Source organism: Phyllobates terribilis, unplaced genomic scaffold, assembly GCF_046119375.1.
Source record: "Phyllobates terribilis strain yellow unplaced genomic scaffold, ASM4611937v1 Scaffold_11__3_contigs__length_659146591, whole genome shotgun sequence".
In the NCBI taxonomy this organism is placed as follows: Eukaryota; Metazoa; Chordata; class Amphibia; order Anura; family Dendrobatidae; genus Phyllobates; species Phyllobates terribilis.
Genome location: NW_027362771.1, coordinates 426586468 through 426602137, shown reverse-complemented (window position 1 = coordinate 426602137; position 15670 = coordinate 426586468). Strand labels below are relative to the sequence as shown.

General features: G+C 43.5%; 1 protein-coding gene across 3 annotated transcripts in view; it reads left to right on the top strand.

Annotated features, from left to right (window-relative positions):
* Nucleotides 1-11592, top strand: part of TP53BP1 (tumor protein p53 binding protein 1) — a 155875-nt gene extending 144283 nt beyond the window's left edge. For all 3 annotated transcript variants that reach the window (XM_073653151.1, XM_073653149.1, XM_073653148.1), the window contains exons 22-28: nucleotides 278-469; nucleotides 1190-1408; nucleotides 4181-4390; nucleotides 4511-4605; nucleotides 5814-6013; nucleotides 6106-6251; nucleotides 11128-11592. In XM_073653151.1, coding sequence (XP_073509252.1) covers nucleotides 278-469; nucleotides 1190-1408; nucleotides 4181-4390; nucleotides 4511-4605; nucleotides 5814-6013; nucleotides 6106-6251; nucleotides 11128-11315 — 1250 coding nt within the window. In that variant the 3' untranslated portion in view covers nucleotides 11316-11592. The remainder of the gene's footprint in view (nucleotides 1-277; nucleotides 470-1189; nucleotides 1409-4180; nucleotides 4391-4510; nucleotides 4606-5813; nucleotides 6014-6105; nucleotides 6252-11127) is intronic.
* The last annotated feature ends 4078 nt before the right edge of the window (nucleotides 11593-15670 follow it).

Here is a 15670-nt window from a genome sequence, read left to right as displayed (position 1 = left end):
AAGGCTATAGCAATGCTTTGAATTCCAAATGAAGCATGCATCGCTCCCAGAGTCGGTGCGGACATTCACAGTGTTCTGTGCTGGGGCGATGCAAGGCATGTATGCCACGTTTTTTTTTTATGTGAAGTGTATTCGTGCCTTAATTTTTTTTTCTGTATCTGATAACCCCTTTATTATAATGGGAAGAAACCGACAAGGACAGGAATTTATGGACCATTTTTAAGGTCACTCTATGTAAGTGGATCTTAATGTAATTGATTTGGTGCTTGTTTTTCAGGAGTGGTAAAGGCGCACAAGAGAGACTCAGGAGAACTGTATTACTGTATTGAAAAGGAAGGTCAGAGGAAATGGTACAAAAGGATGGCGGTCATACTTTCCCTAGACCAAGGAAATAAGCTGCGAGAACAGTTTGGACTCGGTCCTTATGAACCTTCAACACCATTAACGAAGGGATCAGACATAAGTCTTGGTATGTATTTTCTGTTGACTTCTAAATGCTCTAAAATTTTATATAGAAATCTGAAAACTGCAAATATCTTTTTCTGGTTATTGTATGTGCAGTAAGCACCTCGGCAAAATCCCAGGTGTTTGGTGACCAATCCTTCCACAAATGTCTTTGGGTGAGAAATGTTTGCTACGGTTAAATTATATGAAAGGGGCTTACACAGATCCCGTGCGATTGATGCAGAAAAAAAACAATTCAAATGAGTGTACCTGATGTTCATTCACATAAATTGTTGCAGGATATCTGTTGTGTGAATTCATCTTGATGGCAACCTGACGTTTTGAAGAGGAGCTGAGCTGCAGTTCTCGGCAGTGGCAATTAATGTACGGAGCTGTGCTGTCCTCTCTGTACACCACTTACATCTGGCCACCTAATGATCAATATAAAAATAGAGGATATATATTGTACAAAAAGAGCTTGGCTGTAGTCTTGCCACAAAGACCCCAAACGATTATTAAAGTTCATTGGCATTGTCCAGACTTGGTCCCCTTCTAAGATGACAGATTTTAACAGATCCAAAAATGAGAAATAATGGTCAGTGGTGCACTTGTACTTTACTTCTGTACATTTTTGATGTGAATATAAATGTTTATTTGCAGATTACATCTGCCTTAATTTTATACAGATTTTTAAAGTAGGTTGCCATTAAATACAATTTGTGTGATAGTTTGCCGTCTATTTCAGATAATCTTGTGGAAGGGAAGCGGAAACGGAGAAGTAATTTAAGTGTGTCGAGTACTACCACCACCTCAATTTCGTCCAGCACAAGTACCCCAACTCGGAAAGGATTGGAGTCCCCTCGCAGCTCCCTGGGTCCACTCTCTGGTAAACGGAAATTGATCAGTGCAGATGATGAGAAATCTCCAGCTAAACGAGGCCGCAAATCAGTTGTAGTGAAGTCTGGTAAGAATTCCTTAGTTTGTTCTGAAGGATTTGTTTGAAAATGACATACATTCAGTTTAACAGAGTTGTTTTCTTATGGACATATGGGCGTTATAGAAGAGGTACCTAGGCTTTGGGGTTTCTTTGTAAGAGCAGCTATTGCTCTACTAGACCTGGCCTATATGTTACATGGTTGTCCTTTTATTTGAATGGTGGGATATTAGGGTACATTGCCCTTCTATGCTTAATTATATACCTTGCCCCTTGTCTCGCACTGCCCTGTTTGCCAGTTACCATCTATGTGGATCTTTTCTACTCCTAAGGCCACGTTCACACGCTCAGTATTTGGTCAGTATTTTACATCAGTATTTATAAGCCAAAAACAGGAGTGGAACAATCAGAGGAAAAATATAATAGAAACTCGTCACCTCTTCTGTATTTATCACCCACTCCTGGTTTTGGCTTACAAATACTGAGGCAAAATTCAGAACGTGTGAACGTGGCCTAATTCTACAGTTCGGTTTTAAGGTGATTGCACAAACCGCATTTCCTCAATGTTGCTTTCTATGACATTGCATTGGTTTTAGAATCCTAGTCGCATGGTACAGACACATGGCATCTAGATGGAAAGTACAACTATATAATGTTCTTTATCAGCATTGACAGTTTAAGATTGCTCTGATAGAATATTTAAAGGAGCTCTTCAACTTTGTAACTTAAAAAAAAACAACACTGCAAAGGTAGTGAAATATACAGTGCCTACAAGTAGTATTCAACCCCCTGCAGATTTAGCTGGTTTGATAAGATGGAAATAAGTTAGAGCCTTCAAACTGCAAACGAGAGTAGGTTTTATGAACAGAAGCATAAATCTTACAAACCAAAAAGTTATGTTGCTCAGTTGATTTTTATTAAATTTTAAACATAAAAGTGTGGGTCAATTATTATACAACCCCTATGTTTAATATTTTGTGGAATAACCCTTGTTTGCAATTACAGCTAATAATCGTCTTTTATAAGACCTGATCAGGCCGGCACAGGTCTGTGGAGTTATCTTGGCCCACTCCTCCATGCAGATCTTCTCCAAGTTATCTAGGTTCTTTGGGTGTCTCATGTGGACTTTATTCTTGAGCTCCTTCCACAAGTTTTCAATTGGGTTAAGGTCAGGAGACTGACTAGGCCACTCCAACACCTTGACTTTTTCCCTATTGAACCAGGCCTTGGTTTTCTTGGCTGTGTGCTTTGGGTCGTTGTCTTGTTGGAAGATGAAATTACGACCCATCTTAAGATCCTTGATGGAGGAGCGGAGGTTCTTGGCCAAAATCTCCAGGTAGGCCGTGCTATCCATCTTCCCATGGATGCGGACCAGATGGCCAGGCCCCTTGGCAGTGAAACAGCCCCACAGCATGATGCTGCCACCACCATACTTGACTGTAAGGATGGTATTCTTGGGGTCGTATGCAGTGCCATCCAGTCTCCAAACGTCACGTGTGTGGTTGGCACCAAAGATCACGATCTTGGTCTCATCAGACCATAGAACCTTGAACCAGTCTGTCTGAGTCCTCCAAGTGATCATGAGCAAACTGTAGACGAGCCTTGACATGACACTTTGAAAGTAAAGGTACCTTACGGGCTCGTATGGAACGGAGACCATTGCGGTGGAGTACGTTACTTATGGTATTGACTGAAACCAATGTCCCCACTGCCATGAGATCTTCCCGGAGCTCCTTCCTTGTTGTCCTTGGGTTAGCCTTGACTCTTCGGACAAGCCTGGCCTCGGCACGGGAGGACACTTTCAAAGGCTGTCCTAGCCGTGGAAGGCTAACAGTAGTTCCATAAGCCTTCCACTTACGGATGATGCTCCCAACAGTGGAGACAGGTAGGCCCAACTCCTTGGAAAGGGTTTTGTACCCCTTGCCAGCCTTGTGACCCTCCACGATCTTGTCTCTGATGGCCTTGGAATGCTCCTTTGTCTTTCCCATGTTGACCATGTCTGAGTGCTGTTCACAAGTTTGGGGAGGGTCTTAAATAGTCAGAAAAGGCTGGCAAAAGAGATCTTTAATCCACACATGTGAAGCTCATTATTCTTGGTGCCTGAACTACTTCTTAATACTTTTGGGGGACCAAACAGAATTCTTGTGGTTTGAGGGGTTGAATAATAAATGACACTCTGAATTAACTTTTTACGTTAAAAAAAAAAAAAAAAAAAAAAAATTGCTGCAGTGCATTTCCCACTTCCAGGCTGATCTACAGTACAAATGTCACAATGCCAAGTTAATTCCGCATGTGTCAACCAGCTAAATCTGCAGGGGGTTGAATACTACTTGTAGGCACTGTAACACTACTCAACTCTTCTCTCCTTCCTAGATCTGGTACCGACAAGCTTTCGGTCCTCTAGAACTTTGATTGCAAGTGTTTAGCATGTGACCGCTGCATACAATGTGCCGTCAGCAGGCCTGTGCCCTACTTCCGGCATCATAGTTCCTATCGCTGTGGCCAGTGATTGACTGCAGCATGTCACATGCTAGGCACTTGTAAATAAAGGCCGTGAGAACCCCTGAAGTGTCAGTGACAGATTTTTTTTTTTTTGAGGGGGAGAAAAAGCAACATTTTTTTCCTTAATTTTACATTTGCAGCTGTTGTGTGTTTTGGTTTTTATAAACTATGTAAAAAGTTGTGTAACTCCTTATATGCTGGTGCTGATGATGTATGCGGTGCATTGTACTGCAGGTATGTAATCATTTACAGTTGGTATAGGACTCAGTCTTCATACTGACTGTATTTGTGCTTTAAAAGGTGGTGTAAAAGGAGAATTTATGAGCCCCAATGAAAGTGCCGATACCAGTGACCAGACAACCATTGAGGAGTCGCATGGACCACTACCCCAGAACAAGTTGCTATTCATGGGCTATGCAGTCCTACTGACAAATGCCACATCCAGTGATAAGCTCAGTAATCGCCTGATATCAACGGAAATCCCCTCCATCAGCAGCGAGGAGGAAGATGGTAAGCACTATGGTGGTAGACTTCACCGTGTACCTTTCCACTCGTCTCAATGAGAGGACAATCTGTTACTTCCTAATTTTCAGCAACCCGGCAGGTGATTTACATGTCTTCTTATTGCAGAATATGTGGAGAGCAGCCCTTATAACAGACTGTACACAGAGGCACAGATCCGGGCTGGGGGTGGAGAAATCTTGGCTAGTTTCAGTGAAGCACTGGTAAGTGCAATGTGCTTAGTGTTTTCTTTCTTGCAGTGATGAATTTGTTACTTTGTGTAGATCTGTGTTGTGCTACCATGACCAGAGTAACTGCACAGCACATGGCCCTTATATATTGCATGTTGGCTCGTGCATGCAAATGTGTTTATGTATGTATGTGTGTGTGTGTGTGTGTGTGTATAATATATATATATATATATATTATTATTATTATTATTATTATTATTATTATTATCCCGCTGATCTACTTCTGCTCACAGTGTGGTTACTGAAGGGGGAAGAAGGATTCAATAGAATGTCCAGCCATGTGCTAAAACAGGTTTTGCTAGTATGGTTGGACATGAACAAATGAACAAAGACCTTAGCCAGTGGGCGGGGAATAATACATAATTTCCGGTCACATGAAGCTGGACCCTTTCTCTTGTGTGGAGGGCTTAAAAGCTCCAGAGACTGCCACATTGCTTGCTCTCTGATACTGGACCACCATGAGCACATGGTCTCGCTCTCTTTGACTGGATGGAAACAGGACAAGCACATGGCTGAGTATCTCTCTTCCCCTGAAACTCCCGTACTTACTAGGCCCTGCATACATAGGGATAGTTAGTTAATGTTAGATGGGAGGGCTGCTTATTGGCTGTAACGTGAGTGGAAAATATATTGGGTAATTGGGAATTGTATATTGTTATTATTGTGTACTGTGTTAGTGTGATCATAGTAGTATATTAACTGTCGACTTGTGTGTAATAAATACCTTTTATTAGTACACTGTTTTGTATCAGTATATAGTATAAGGCATAACTTAGTGGATATTAATAGTCAAGTTTCATGGTAATAATTATTATTTGACCTCATTAGAGGTGTAGGAGAGTTCTCCCATTAATAACTGGTATTTTTGGAGGGATAACTCGCCCTTTATCAAATTACAAGAGACCTGTCTGAGCACTGGGGCCCTCACTGAACACTCGAACAAGGGCCCCCAGTCCTCTTACTACGAACATGTGTGGAAGAGCTGAAACTGCCAACTACTGTTCTGTGAAGTAGGCAAGTCTGATCACTGGCAGCTGTAGCTATATATTATATTATTCTAGTGTTTATAGACCACTTTTTACATTGGCTCCAATTGAGGTCAGCCATCACCATTTTATTTTACTAATTTGAAAAAAGCCTAAAGGTAAAATAATGCATCATTGTATTCATCTTCCCTACAGAGTAAAACGGGGACAAAATGTTTGCTGATTGCGAACCAGCACTGCCGGACCCAGAAGTATTTCCTGTGCCTTGCCAGTGGGATCCCCTGCGTGTCTCACATCTGGGTGCAGGACAGCTGTCATTCTAATGAGTTGCAGAATTTCCACAATTATCTTCTCCCGTCTGGATACAGTCTTCAAGAGGACAGGATGTTGGAGTGGTAAAACATTATTTTTGTGTGTTTTCATGTGGATTCCTGGCTTAATTTCTAAGGCCATTGCTTCTCTGATTGATTACATTGGGATTTTGCAGGCATGACTCCAGGAATCCTTTTCATGGTTTGCGCTTTCTTGTGGTGTCAGACCAGCAAGAAAACTTTTTGGAAATGTGGACAGAAATTGTAATGACTGGAGGGGCAACATCTGCAAAACAGCATAACTCTACAGATCTCAACAAAGGTATGCTCTTCTTCAGCATTCAGATACTCTGGCAAGATTATGTGCATCTGCAGTAAGTACTGCTACAGCTACGCCCTTTGGAGGTAAACTTTAGGAGGGCTCTTGAGGTACACCTCAGACTGAAGACTACAACATATACATTGTTTGGTATACAGTAAGATATGTTGCTCAGATGCACTGCCTGCTAAACTATCATTATCCTGCAGCCTTCTTGCTTTACTGGAAGGAGGGTCAAAATTATAATCGCTTATGTTGGCACTCTTGTCACAATCAGAATTCACAGCCATACATGGAACGTTAGGTCACCAGAGCTTCCCCAATCAGCTTCCCTACTGTGATTTAACTTCTCAATAAAGAGTACAATTGCTAGTCTGCATAATTGTCCCATACATCTCACTTGATAGTCTCTAAACTGCCCTGCTTGACTGTGTGTTTCACCTGTTCCCAGATAGCAGAACTGAAGAAAGGCATTTAACATAAACCTTCTATCTGCTGTCAAATCCCTAATGATAGTCTGTGGAGGACTTGGTGGACAGGGCTTCTCTATTGGTTAGCATTGAGGTCAGATGTAGCAGGGCATCCTGTCCATGCTACAAAAATACATGGACTGTACCACCTGGAGCCAAACTCCTATTATAATTACTGATTATAATTAGACGGCTTCTGTCACACATTAATAATGTAGATGACGATATAGGAGAGGGTAATCGCACACTGTTCTTCTAGCCGTGGCCTAATGGTAAGTCTGTAATGTGCGCATTCCCTCGTGAAGACCTTCTTGGTCAGGGTAGTGTTGGGAAGAGGGAGGCCAGGTGGAGCATGAGCCCTGGATGCAGTGAGCACAATTGGAAGGGGGGGGGGTACCAAACATTAGGGTGGTATTTGCAAGAAGACAGCTCCAGTCAGCGAGGTGAAGACACAAAGAAGATTGACTTCCTGAGATCCTGCAGTGTAGAGACAAGATGGTTTCAAAAGTAGCTGGCAACTGAAAGTGAGAAAAATGGTGTAAAGGGAGATAGTCAGTCTACACAGAGCAGAGAGGACCGCATCAGCTCTGAATCAGGCAGCAGAAGAGCCAGGAGCAAGTGCAGAAAGTGTGAAACCTGCAGGTTAAAAGCAAAGAGACAAAGCATAGAGGAGATTGTAATTTGGGGCCTAAAAGCAGAGAAGACAGTATCACCCCTGGATTGTGCAGCTTTAGAGTAGAAAGCAGGAAGCAAGACAGTGCAGAGCAAAAGTCAGTGCAAGTGCAGAGTGGATCACAAATGGTCAGGTCTCCGGCTATGGTCCCCAGTCAGATCGTCTAACTCATACATAGCAAACTCTGGCCCGTGGGCCAAATCTGGCCTGCAGGGTGATTTAGATTTATATTTGACCCTTGACACCAGAACCGCCACCCCTGGGGCCCATCATTCTGTATGGAGGACTATGTGGGGCCCATTATTCTGTATGGAGGAATATGTCGGGCACATTATACTGTATACTGGTTGGCCTGCGACTTTGTCCAAGTTTTTCATTTTGGCCCTCTTTGTGTTTGAGTTTGACATCCCTAGTCTAACTGTATTTTCTCCAAAATGCCAAAGCGTTTCTGAAAAAAATCTACCATGGTGCAGTTGTGCAGCCAGGCTCTAATTCTTGCTGCTCACTGTTTGGTTAGCTTCAATCAACTGACAAGTTCCCTTTAACATTGCTTATGGATAGTTTACTGATCACATCCGTCACAGCCATCCAGGGAAAAAAAACATACTGTATGCATTAAAAGTATGTAATAGGCGTATTTATACTTGATAGGCTTAGACTCCTTTCTGAGCTAAGCTTAATGTCTTTTGATATATCTACCAGGCACCATGAATTTACACAGGATCGGCGTAATAGGGGTTGTCTCAAGTTCTTAAATGGTTGAAATTGCGAAGTGCTTGTAAAAGCTAGCAACTTTGTTTTTTTTTAACTCCCATTAAAAATCCTGTCCCTTTTCAAGAATACACTGTGTGCAGAATTATTAGGCAAGTGAATATTTTGACCATAATATCATCTTTATGCAGATTTTCTATCTCCAGCTGTATCAACCCGAATGCTTATTAGATGAAGCATATCAGGCGATGTGCATTTGTATAATGAAGGAGGGTGAGGCCTAAAGATACAACACCCTTTTATTAAGGTGTGCAGAATTATTAGGCAACTTGTTTTCCTCAGGCAAATGGGCCAAAAAAGAGATTTATCTGACTATATGAAAAGTCACAAATTGTTACAAGTCTTATGGAAGGATGCATCAGTCTTGAAATTGCTAAGATATTGGGGCGTAATCACAGAACCATCAAACGTTTAGCTGCATATAGTCAACAGGGTTGCAAAATGTGTTGAAAAAAAAAAAAAAAAAAGCGCACATCAACAGCCAAAGATTTGAGAAGAATCAAACGTAAAGCGACGCCCGACCACCACTAAACAAGACACATACGTAGCGGCCTCAAGACCGGGCCAAGAAATATTTGAAGACAGGTTTTATGCACCGTTGAAATGAGGTGAAAGTGACTCTCGATGGTCCAGATGGATTGGCCCGTGGCTGGATCAATAACGGGCACATACATCCATGTTGTCGACTCAGATGTGGAGGTGGAGTATTGCTATGTGGAAATATTAAAGATGAGCAAGTTGAACCTCTTTGGGTTTAAAGTGAACTCAAATTCAATTCCCAAACCTACTGCCAGTTTTTAGAAGACACTTACTTTCTTTAAGCAGTGGTACAGGAAAAAGTCTGCATCTTCCATGAAAACCATGGTTTTTATGCAGGACAATGCTCCATTGCAGGAATCTAAGTTTCCACTGCTTGGCTGCCAGTAAAGGTCTTTGAAGCAATCTGTCAGCACATTTTTGCCATGAAATATGAGAGCAGCATAATGTAGGGATGAAGACCCTGATTCCAGTGATTTATCAGTTACTAAACTGTTTGGCATAGTTGTGCTATAATCCTTATTTTATCTGTTGGATGTAGCAGTGTTCAGAAAACTGATCGGCGCATAGCCCCGCCCACACTACGGTTTGGCGCATAGCCCCGCCCACACTACTGGTAGGTGTATAGCCCCGCCCACACTACTGGTAGGTGTATAGCCCCGCCCACACTACTGGTAGGTGTATAGCCCCGCCCACACTACTGGTAGGTGTATAGCCCCGCCCACACTACTGGTAGGTGTATAGCCCCGCCCACACTACTGGTAGGTGTATAGCCCCGCCCACACTACTGGTAGGTGTATAGCCCCGCCCACACTACTGGTAGGTGTATAGCCCCGCCCACACTACTGGTAGGTGTATAGCCCCGCCCACACTACTGGTAGGCGTATAGCCCCGCCCACACTACTAATAGGCGTATAGCCCCGCTCACACTACTGGTCGGCGTATAGCCCCGCCCACACTACTGGTCGGCGTATAGCCCCGCCCACACTACTGGTCGGCGTATAGCCCCGCCCACACTACTGGTCGGCGTATAGCCCCGCCCACACTACTGGTCGGCGTATAGCCCCGCCCACACTACTGGTCGGCGTATAGCCCCGCCCACACTACTGGTCGGCGTATAGCCCCGCCCACACTACTGGTCGGCAGCTTTCTGTGTACACTGCATTGTGAGCAAGCTGAAAATGTGGTGGGGGCTGGGTAACACAGATTATCTGGTCCTCTAATTTCCTGCTGATAAGACACATTGTATTGCAACTAAAATACATAGCATTCTAAGTGACACATCCTTTGAATCGGTCTCACTTGCCCTATATCATGCATTCTAAGTGACACATCCTTTGAACTCACTTGCCCTATATCATGCTGCTCTCAGATTAAATAGCAAAAACCTTATGATAGATTCCCTTTAAAGATGAAAGAATAATGACATGACCCCCTTCCGCACTTGACCTAAATCCTATTAAGAACTTGTGGGCTTTTCTTAATTTTCGGTGAAGGAAAACCTTCATTTATCTCTTTTAACCATGTCTGGTGCTACCCAAAAAGATGATAATCAACAGATTAATCCCTTTCTGACATGTGCTGTACATGTACGGCACATGTCGGGTCTCTCCCTTTTGTGTGGGCTCCTGCAATGAGCCCGCACCTTTCTGGGAACATGACAGCTAATCTGATCACCTGTCATGTGCCCCTAACAGCTGCAGGTGGAATCGCAATCCACCCGCAGCTGTTAACATGTTAAATGCCGCTGTTAATCTGACAGCGTTACATTGATTTCCCAGGAGGGAAATTGATTACATTAATATCCCAGGAGCTGTTTTTGAGTACGACAACACCAGGCCGCATGTTGCTCGTGCTATTGTGAGCAGCCTTTGTGCTCTAACCGTTCTACCATGACCTTCAGCATCTCCAGACTTGTCGAGCATATCTGGAATATCTTTGGTTGGCAACTGCAGAGAGAGCTGCCAGCAGCGGATCTTGATGATTTGTGTGCCCAATCCATTCCGTGTGGCTGAACGTTCGTCAGACAGCCAATCATAACATCAGTGATAGAATGCTATTGCTTGTAAGTGTGTGTATTTCTGCGGCGCTCATAGTCAATACTGAATAAATTAAGAGGTTTTGATAATTGTATTTGCATATCTATAGGTCTATGGATGCACTGATTTTCATAATTCCATGACTTTTTTTCTTATTGGTATTGCAATTTTTTTTAGCTATTTACTTTCGTCTCATTTACAAAGATTCCTGTGAGGTCTAAGCTTAATTGAAATGCTTCCTTTTGATGGATCCTCTTTAAATCTAATAGGAATTTCTGCTTTAATATTAAAAGAAAATAATTAAAACCACTTTTCTGTGATACAGCATCAGTGTGGTGTAATAAATACATCCATTTTGTTGTGAATTTCACCTACTCTCTCTCTTTCAGATGTTGCTTTGGGTGTTATTGATGTAGTAGTTGCAGATCGCTCATGTCCAGAATCCATCCTAACGTGTGCCCAAGCTCTGGACCTGCCGGTAGTTTCTGCTGAGTGGGTCATTCAGAGTCTCATCCATGGAGTGAAAGTTGGATATGATACCCATCCGAAATACAAACATGACTATGTTTCGAGTTAAGAAAATCACACTACTCTTATTGCTCTTTTTATCAGCTCCTTTATTTTTGCTGCTCTTTGCATTGTGCATACTGTGTTTTAGATAGTTTTAAATGTTTGTGCGGTTTCCCCACCGTTTGCATGTGTTTACTTGTACATAGTTTTAACTGCCGGACTTTTATGACCAAATAAATGTCGAATTTACTTGTTTTAAACATGTTTTCTTCATGCCCATTTTATGTACTGTACATTTGAAAATGGTAAATTTGAAACTTATTAAATTACTGTTTGCAAATCTGTATAGCGAGCATTCATAAGCGATGGAAGGGTTAATGTCTCATTTCTAGACATGTATAGAGGTCAGATGCTAAACAGCTGTCTTCATAAAGGTTATAAGAAGTTTGATTTGAGGGAAGCCACACTGTGTTACTTCATTGCTCCAAAAACAACAAATTGAGTATTTGATCACACGTTGCCTAATATATTGTATCAGAGACAGGTACATTTTTTTCCCAGCATTTCTTGGAAACTGCCATGTACAAAAAGCTCATTACATTAATCTACACCACTGATATGTTGATGACTAAACCCACCTCCGCTCCCCCCTGGCCCCATAACCTAAGGGTGCTTTCACATTGCACCTATGTCCCCGTTGGTGCTTACTTCTGAACCTCCAGCAAAATGGGGTTCGGACGTATGAGTGAACGGGGCCATGGACTCTAATGGTGCTAGCAGAGCAATTGTGCGCTCCGACGTGCATCATTTTCGGGAGTGTAGTAGACTGCATCTGAGTGTCCATATCCAGTAGGCGTACACTCCCAAAAACACGTTCGCTCTGCCGGGACCATTACAGTCTATGGCCCCTTCGGTGCATACGTCCAGATCCCGTTTTCGGACGTAAACCCCAACGTGTCAAGAGAAAGCACCCTAAACTTTCAGGGCCTCAAAATTAAGCTTGTGTTGAGTGGAGCAAGGTTTGCAGAGGAGTACATATGTTGATCAAAGGATATGGACAGTGAAGGTTTATCTCCTTGGCATCACAACCAGCTTTGCCCCCTTCTGGAGTTTTCAAACCACTCATGTCCCTTTGTTGTAATAACTCTATAATGCTTCTGCTAATCCCAGGGGTTGAGTTTTTTTCTTTTCATGCCACTTTGACAGTGATAAATGTTCTTTGATAAAAATTGGCTTTTATTTATGAAAATATTGGAAATGTTGTCAAATTTAGAAAACTTTACATTTTTAGGCCCATAAAATAGTCACACCACATAAAATGGTTAATAACATTTGCCATATGACTACATTAAGGCATCATTTTTTAAACTTTTTTTTTTTGTTAGGATGATCGAAGGATAAAAAGTTTGGCAGCAATTTTTCATTTTTTTTTTTTTTTTTTAAGGAAACTTACAAAACCGGTTATCTTTTTTTACTTTTGAAGTGATATTGAGGGGCTTATTTGTCAGAAAACCCACAAATAAGACCCCATTTTAAAAACTGCAGAATTCAAGGTATTAAAATTCCTGAACGCAGTTTTGATCTGTGCTTCACAGGAATTAACACAAAATAGAAGGAACAAAAGTTTACACTACAGAGTTTAAGCCCCAAATTGTTAAAAGGAGTCAGTCACCAGGTTTTTGCTTTGTATGTAATCTGAGGGCAACAATATATGGCTGAGACCCTGATCCCATCTTTGATGCAGATATAGCAGTGCTCAGAATGCTGAGCTCTGTACACCACTGATTGACATAAAGCTGCTAATCATCAATGAGCGTGGGGTTACACAGAGCAGGAGGCTTGCAACACCTACTCCTGTAGTGATAATCTCCTACTGATAAAACACTGATTTATTGAAACAACAACACACAGCCTAGAAAGTGACACATCCGTGCAATCAGAGTTTCAGCACCATTATCATGCTGTTCTTAGGTTAAATAACAAAAACCTGTTGACAGATTCCCTTTTAATTTTTACAAGGATTAGAGGAAAAACTGGACCCCACAATATGTTATTTTTTTCCAAGTATATCAATACTCCAAAGGTGATTCAATTGACTCTTTGGGCACACGATAGGGCTTGGAAGAGAAGGAGCGATATTTTTGTAATAGATTGCAGATGTCGCATTTGCAAATCTCCTGAGGTGCCAAAACGGCAGAAAGCCCCCACAAGTCACCTAATTTTGGAATACACACCCATCAAGGAATTCATCTAGGGCAGGGTTCCCCAACTCCAGTCCTCAAGGCCCACCAACAGGTCATGTTTTCAGGATTTCCTTAGTATTACACAGGTGATAATTGCATCACCTGCACAGGCAATAATTCCATCACCTGTGCAATACTAAGGAAATCCTGAAAACATGACCTGTTGGTGGGCCTTGAGGACTGGAGTTGGGGAACCCTGATCTAGGGGGTGTGATGTGCATTTTGAACACACAAGTGTTTCACTGAATTTTAGAATGTTGGGCTGTTAAAATGAAAAAAAAGTTCCACTAAAATGTTGCTTGAATTTAGTGAGCATTTTTAACCCACAAATGTTATACAATCTAATGTACAGTGGATGATACAGTGTGAAAATTAAAATTTTTCCACAGCGATACCATTTTAGTGCCCCAGGGATGGTGTTGGCACTGGCTGTTGCAGCAGGAGTTCAACTGTGTTGAGCAGGGCTCCTGCGGTGGGCTCAGCTCTTGTGCCCGCATGAACACCTGGATTTAAGAAATACATTTGTGTGAACACTTACCCAAATAAAATCAGTGTTTAAATTTGTATTTCTTTCCATATGTAAAGGGAATGTATCACCTAGAATATTCTTGATAATTAGTGATGGTAACACATTTTACTCTGTCGCCTCATTGGGGGACACAGGACCATGGGTGTTATGCTGCTCTCCACTAGGAGGCGACACTATGCATAATCTGAAAAAGATTAACCATGGCTCCTCCTCTGCAGTATACACCCCCGGACGGCATCAGCCTTCTCCAGTTTTTGCTTAGTGTCGCATAAGAGGCACACCTAAAACTTTTACTCCGTTTTTTTTCCGACGGGATTACAGATGAAGAAAAGTGGGTCTCCTGCGAGACTCCCGGCATGGCTCCTTCCTCTGCCCCCTATTACGGGGTGCACAGTTGAAGTCGAGATGGCTACTCCCCATGTCGCTCCTTCCCCAGCCCCTTGGGTGCTGGTTCGAAGTCGAGACCCCCCCTCCTTCCCCAATTCCTTTTTGGTTTCTGGGTTGAGGTCGAGGCGAGGATAAAGCCCCCTGATGGTGACCGCAACACCCTCCCTAATCCCCCTCTGGGGGCATTAGGTTGAAACGCCTTAGGTAGGGCCTGTACAGGCAGCACTCTGCAGCTCCTAGTAGCCAGCACACTGCAGATGAATCCAGGGACCCCAGCCCTGCTGCGGGCTCCTGTTGGGGCGGAGGGGGAGTGCAGGCAGGCATGGCACAACACAGACACAGGCCTTCCTGCGCCCTGTCTCTGCGGCAACACCAGCTCTATGGTGCCTCAGGGGGACTCTTCACAGGGCCCCCTTCCGCTTATATCCCCACCGCTATCCTGCCTTTAAATCCAGGGGGGTCCAGTTCAGATCCGACCCCCTCCCGGACTTCCGCGCCGGCCTGGAGCCCCTTTGGGCATCAGGCATCTAATTTAGACCGCGGCTCCGGCCTAGCCAAAGCCGCCACCTCCTCTCCGCCCCCCGGATGACAAATATGACACTCTACAGTGTCATAGAGGGGGCGGATCCAGACTGAAAGAGCGCGATTTCACAGCAAACTGCCGCCCTTTTCAGCTCTCCGCCCCCCTTCTTCCTCAAACTTTACTCGGCTGCCATTATCTGCTGCAGGAAAAAGAATTAACCCTGCAGCTACCGGTCGGCAGATACAGACCAGGCCTGCCAGTCTCCGGGGAGGCACAGGACTGTGGATGTTCGGCGCTGGACCTAGAGGCACACTGGTGGGGTAAGATCACAGCTGGAGTTTTTTCCCTCGGCTGTGAAACCTATAAGCTCCTCTGTATAGCCAGGGCCCTCTGCATAGCCACCCCTGTGCACTATGCTGGGCTCAAGGTCCAAGAGAACCAGGCAGGACTGCTATTATGCACTCTGTACAGCCTGCAGTAATACTCTCCCCAGTGGCAGCACGTAAACAAATATGTACGGGTACGTCACTTCCGCATGGAGTCCCTTCAGTCCAAAATTGCGTCCATGGAGAAGGGAGAATTTCTCGCCTCCATAGACATACAAGACGCATACCTGCATGTACCAATTGCACCCGCCCATCAGAGATTTCCCAGGTTCGCAATCGACCAGAACCACTACCAGTTCGTGGCTCTACCGTTCGGACTCGCCACGGCTTCCAGAGTGTTTACCAAAGTCATGG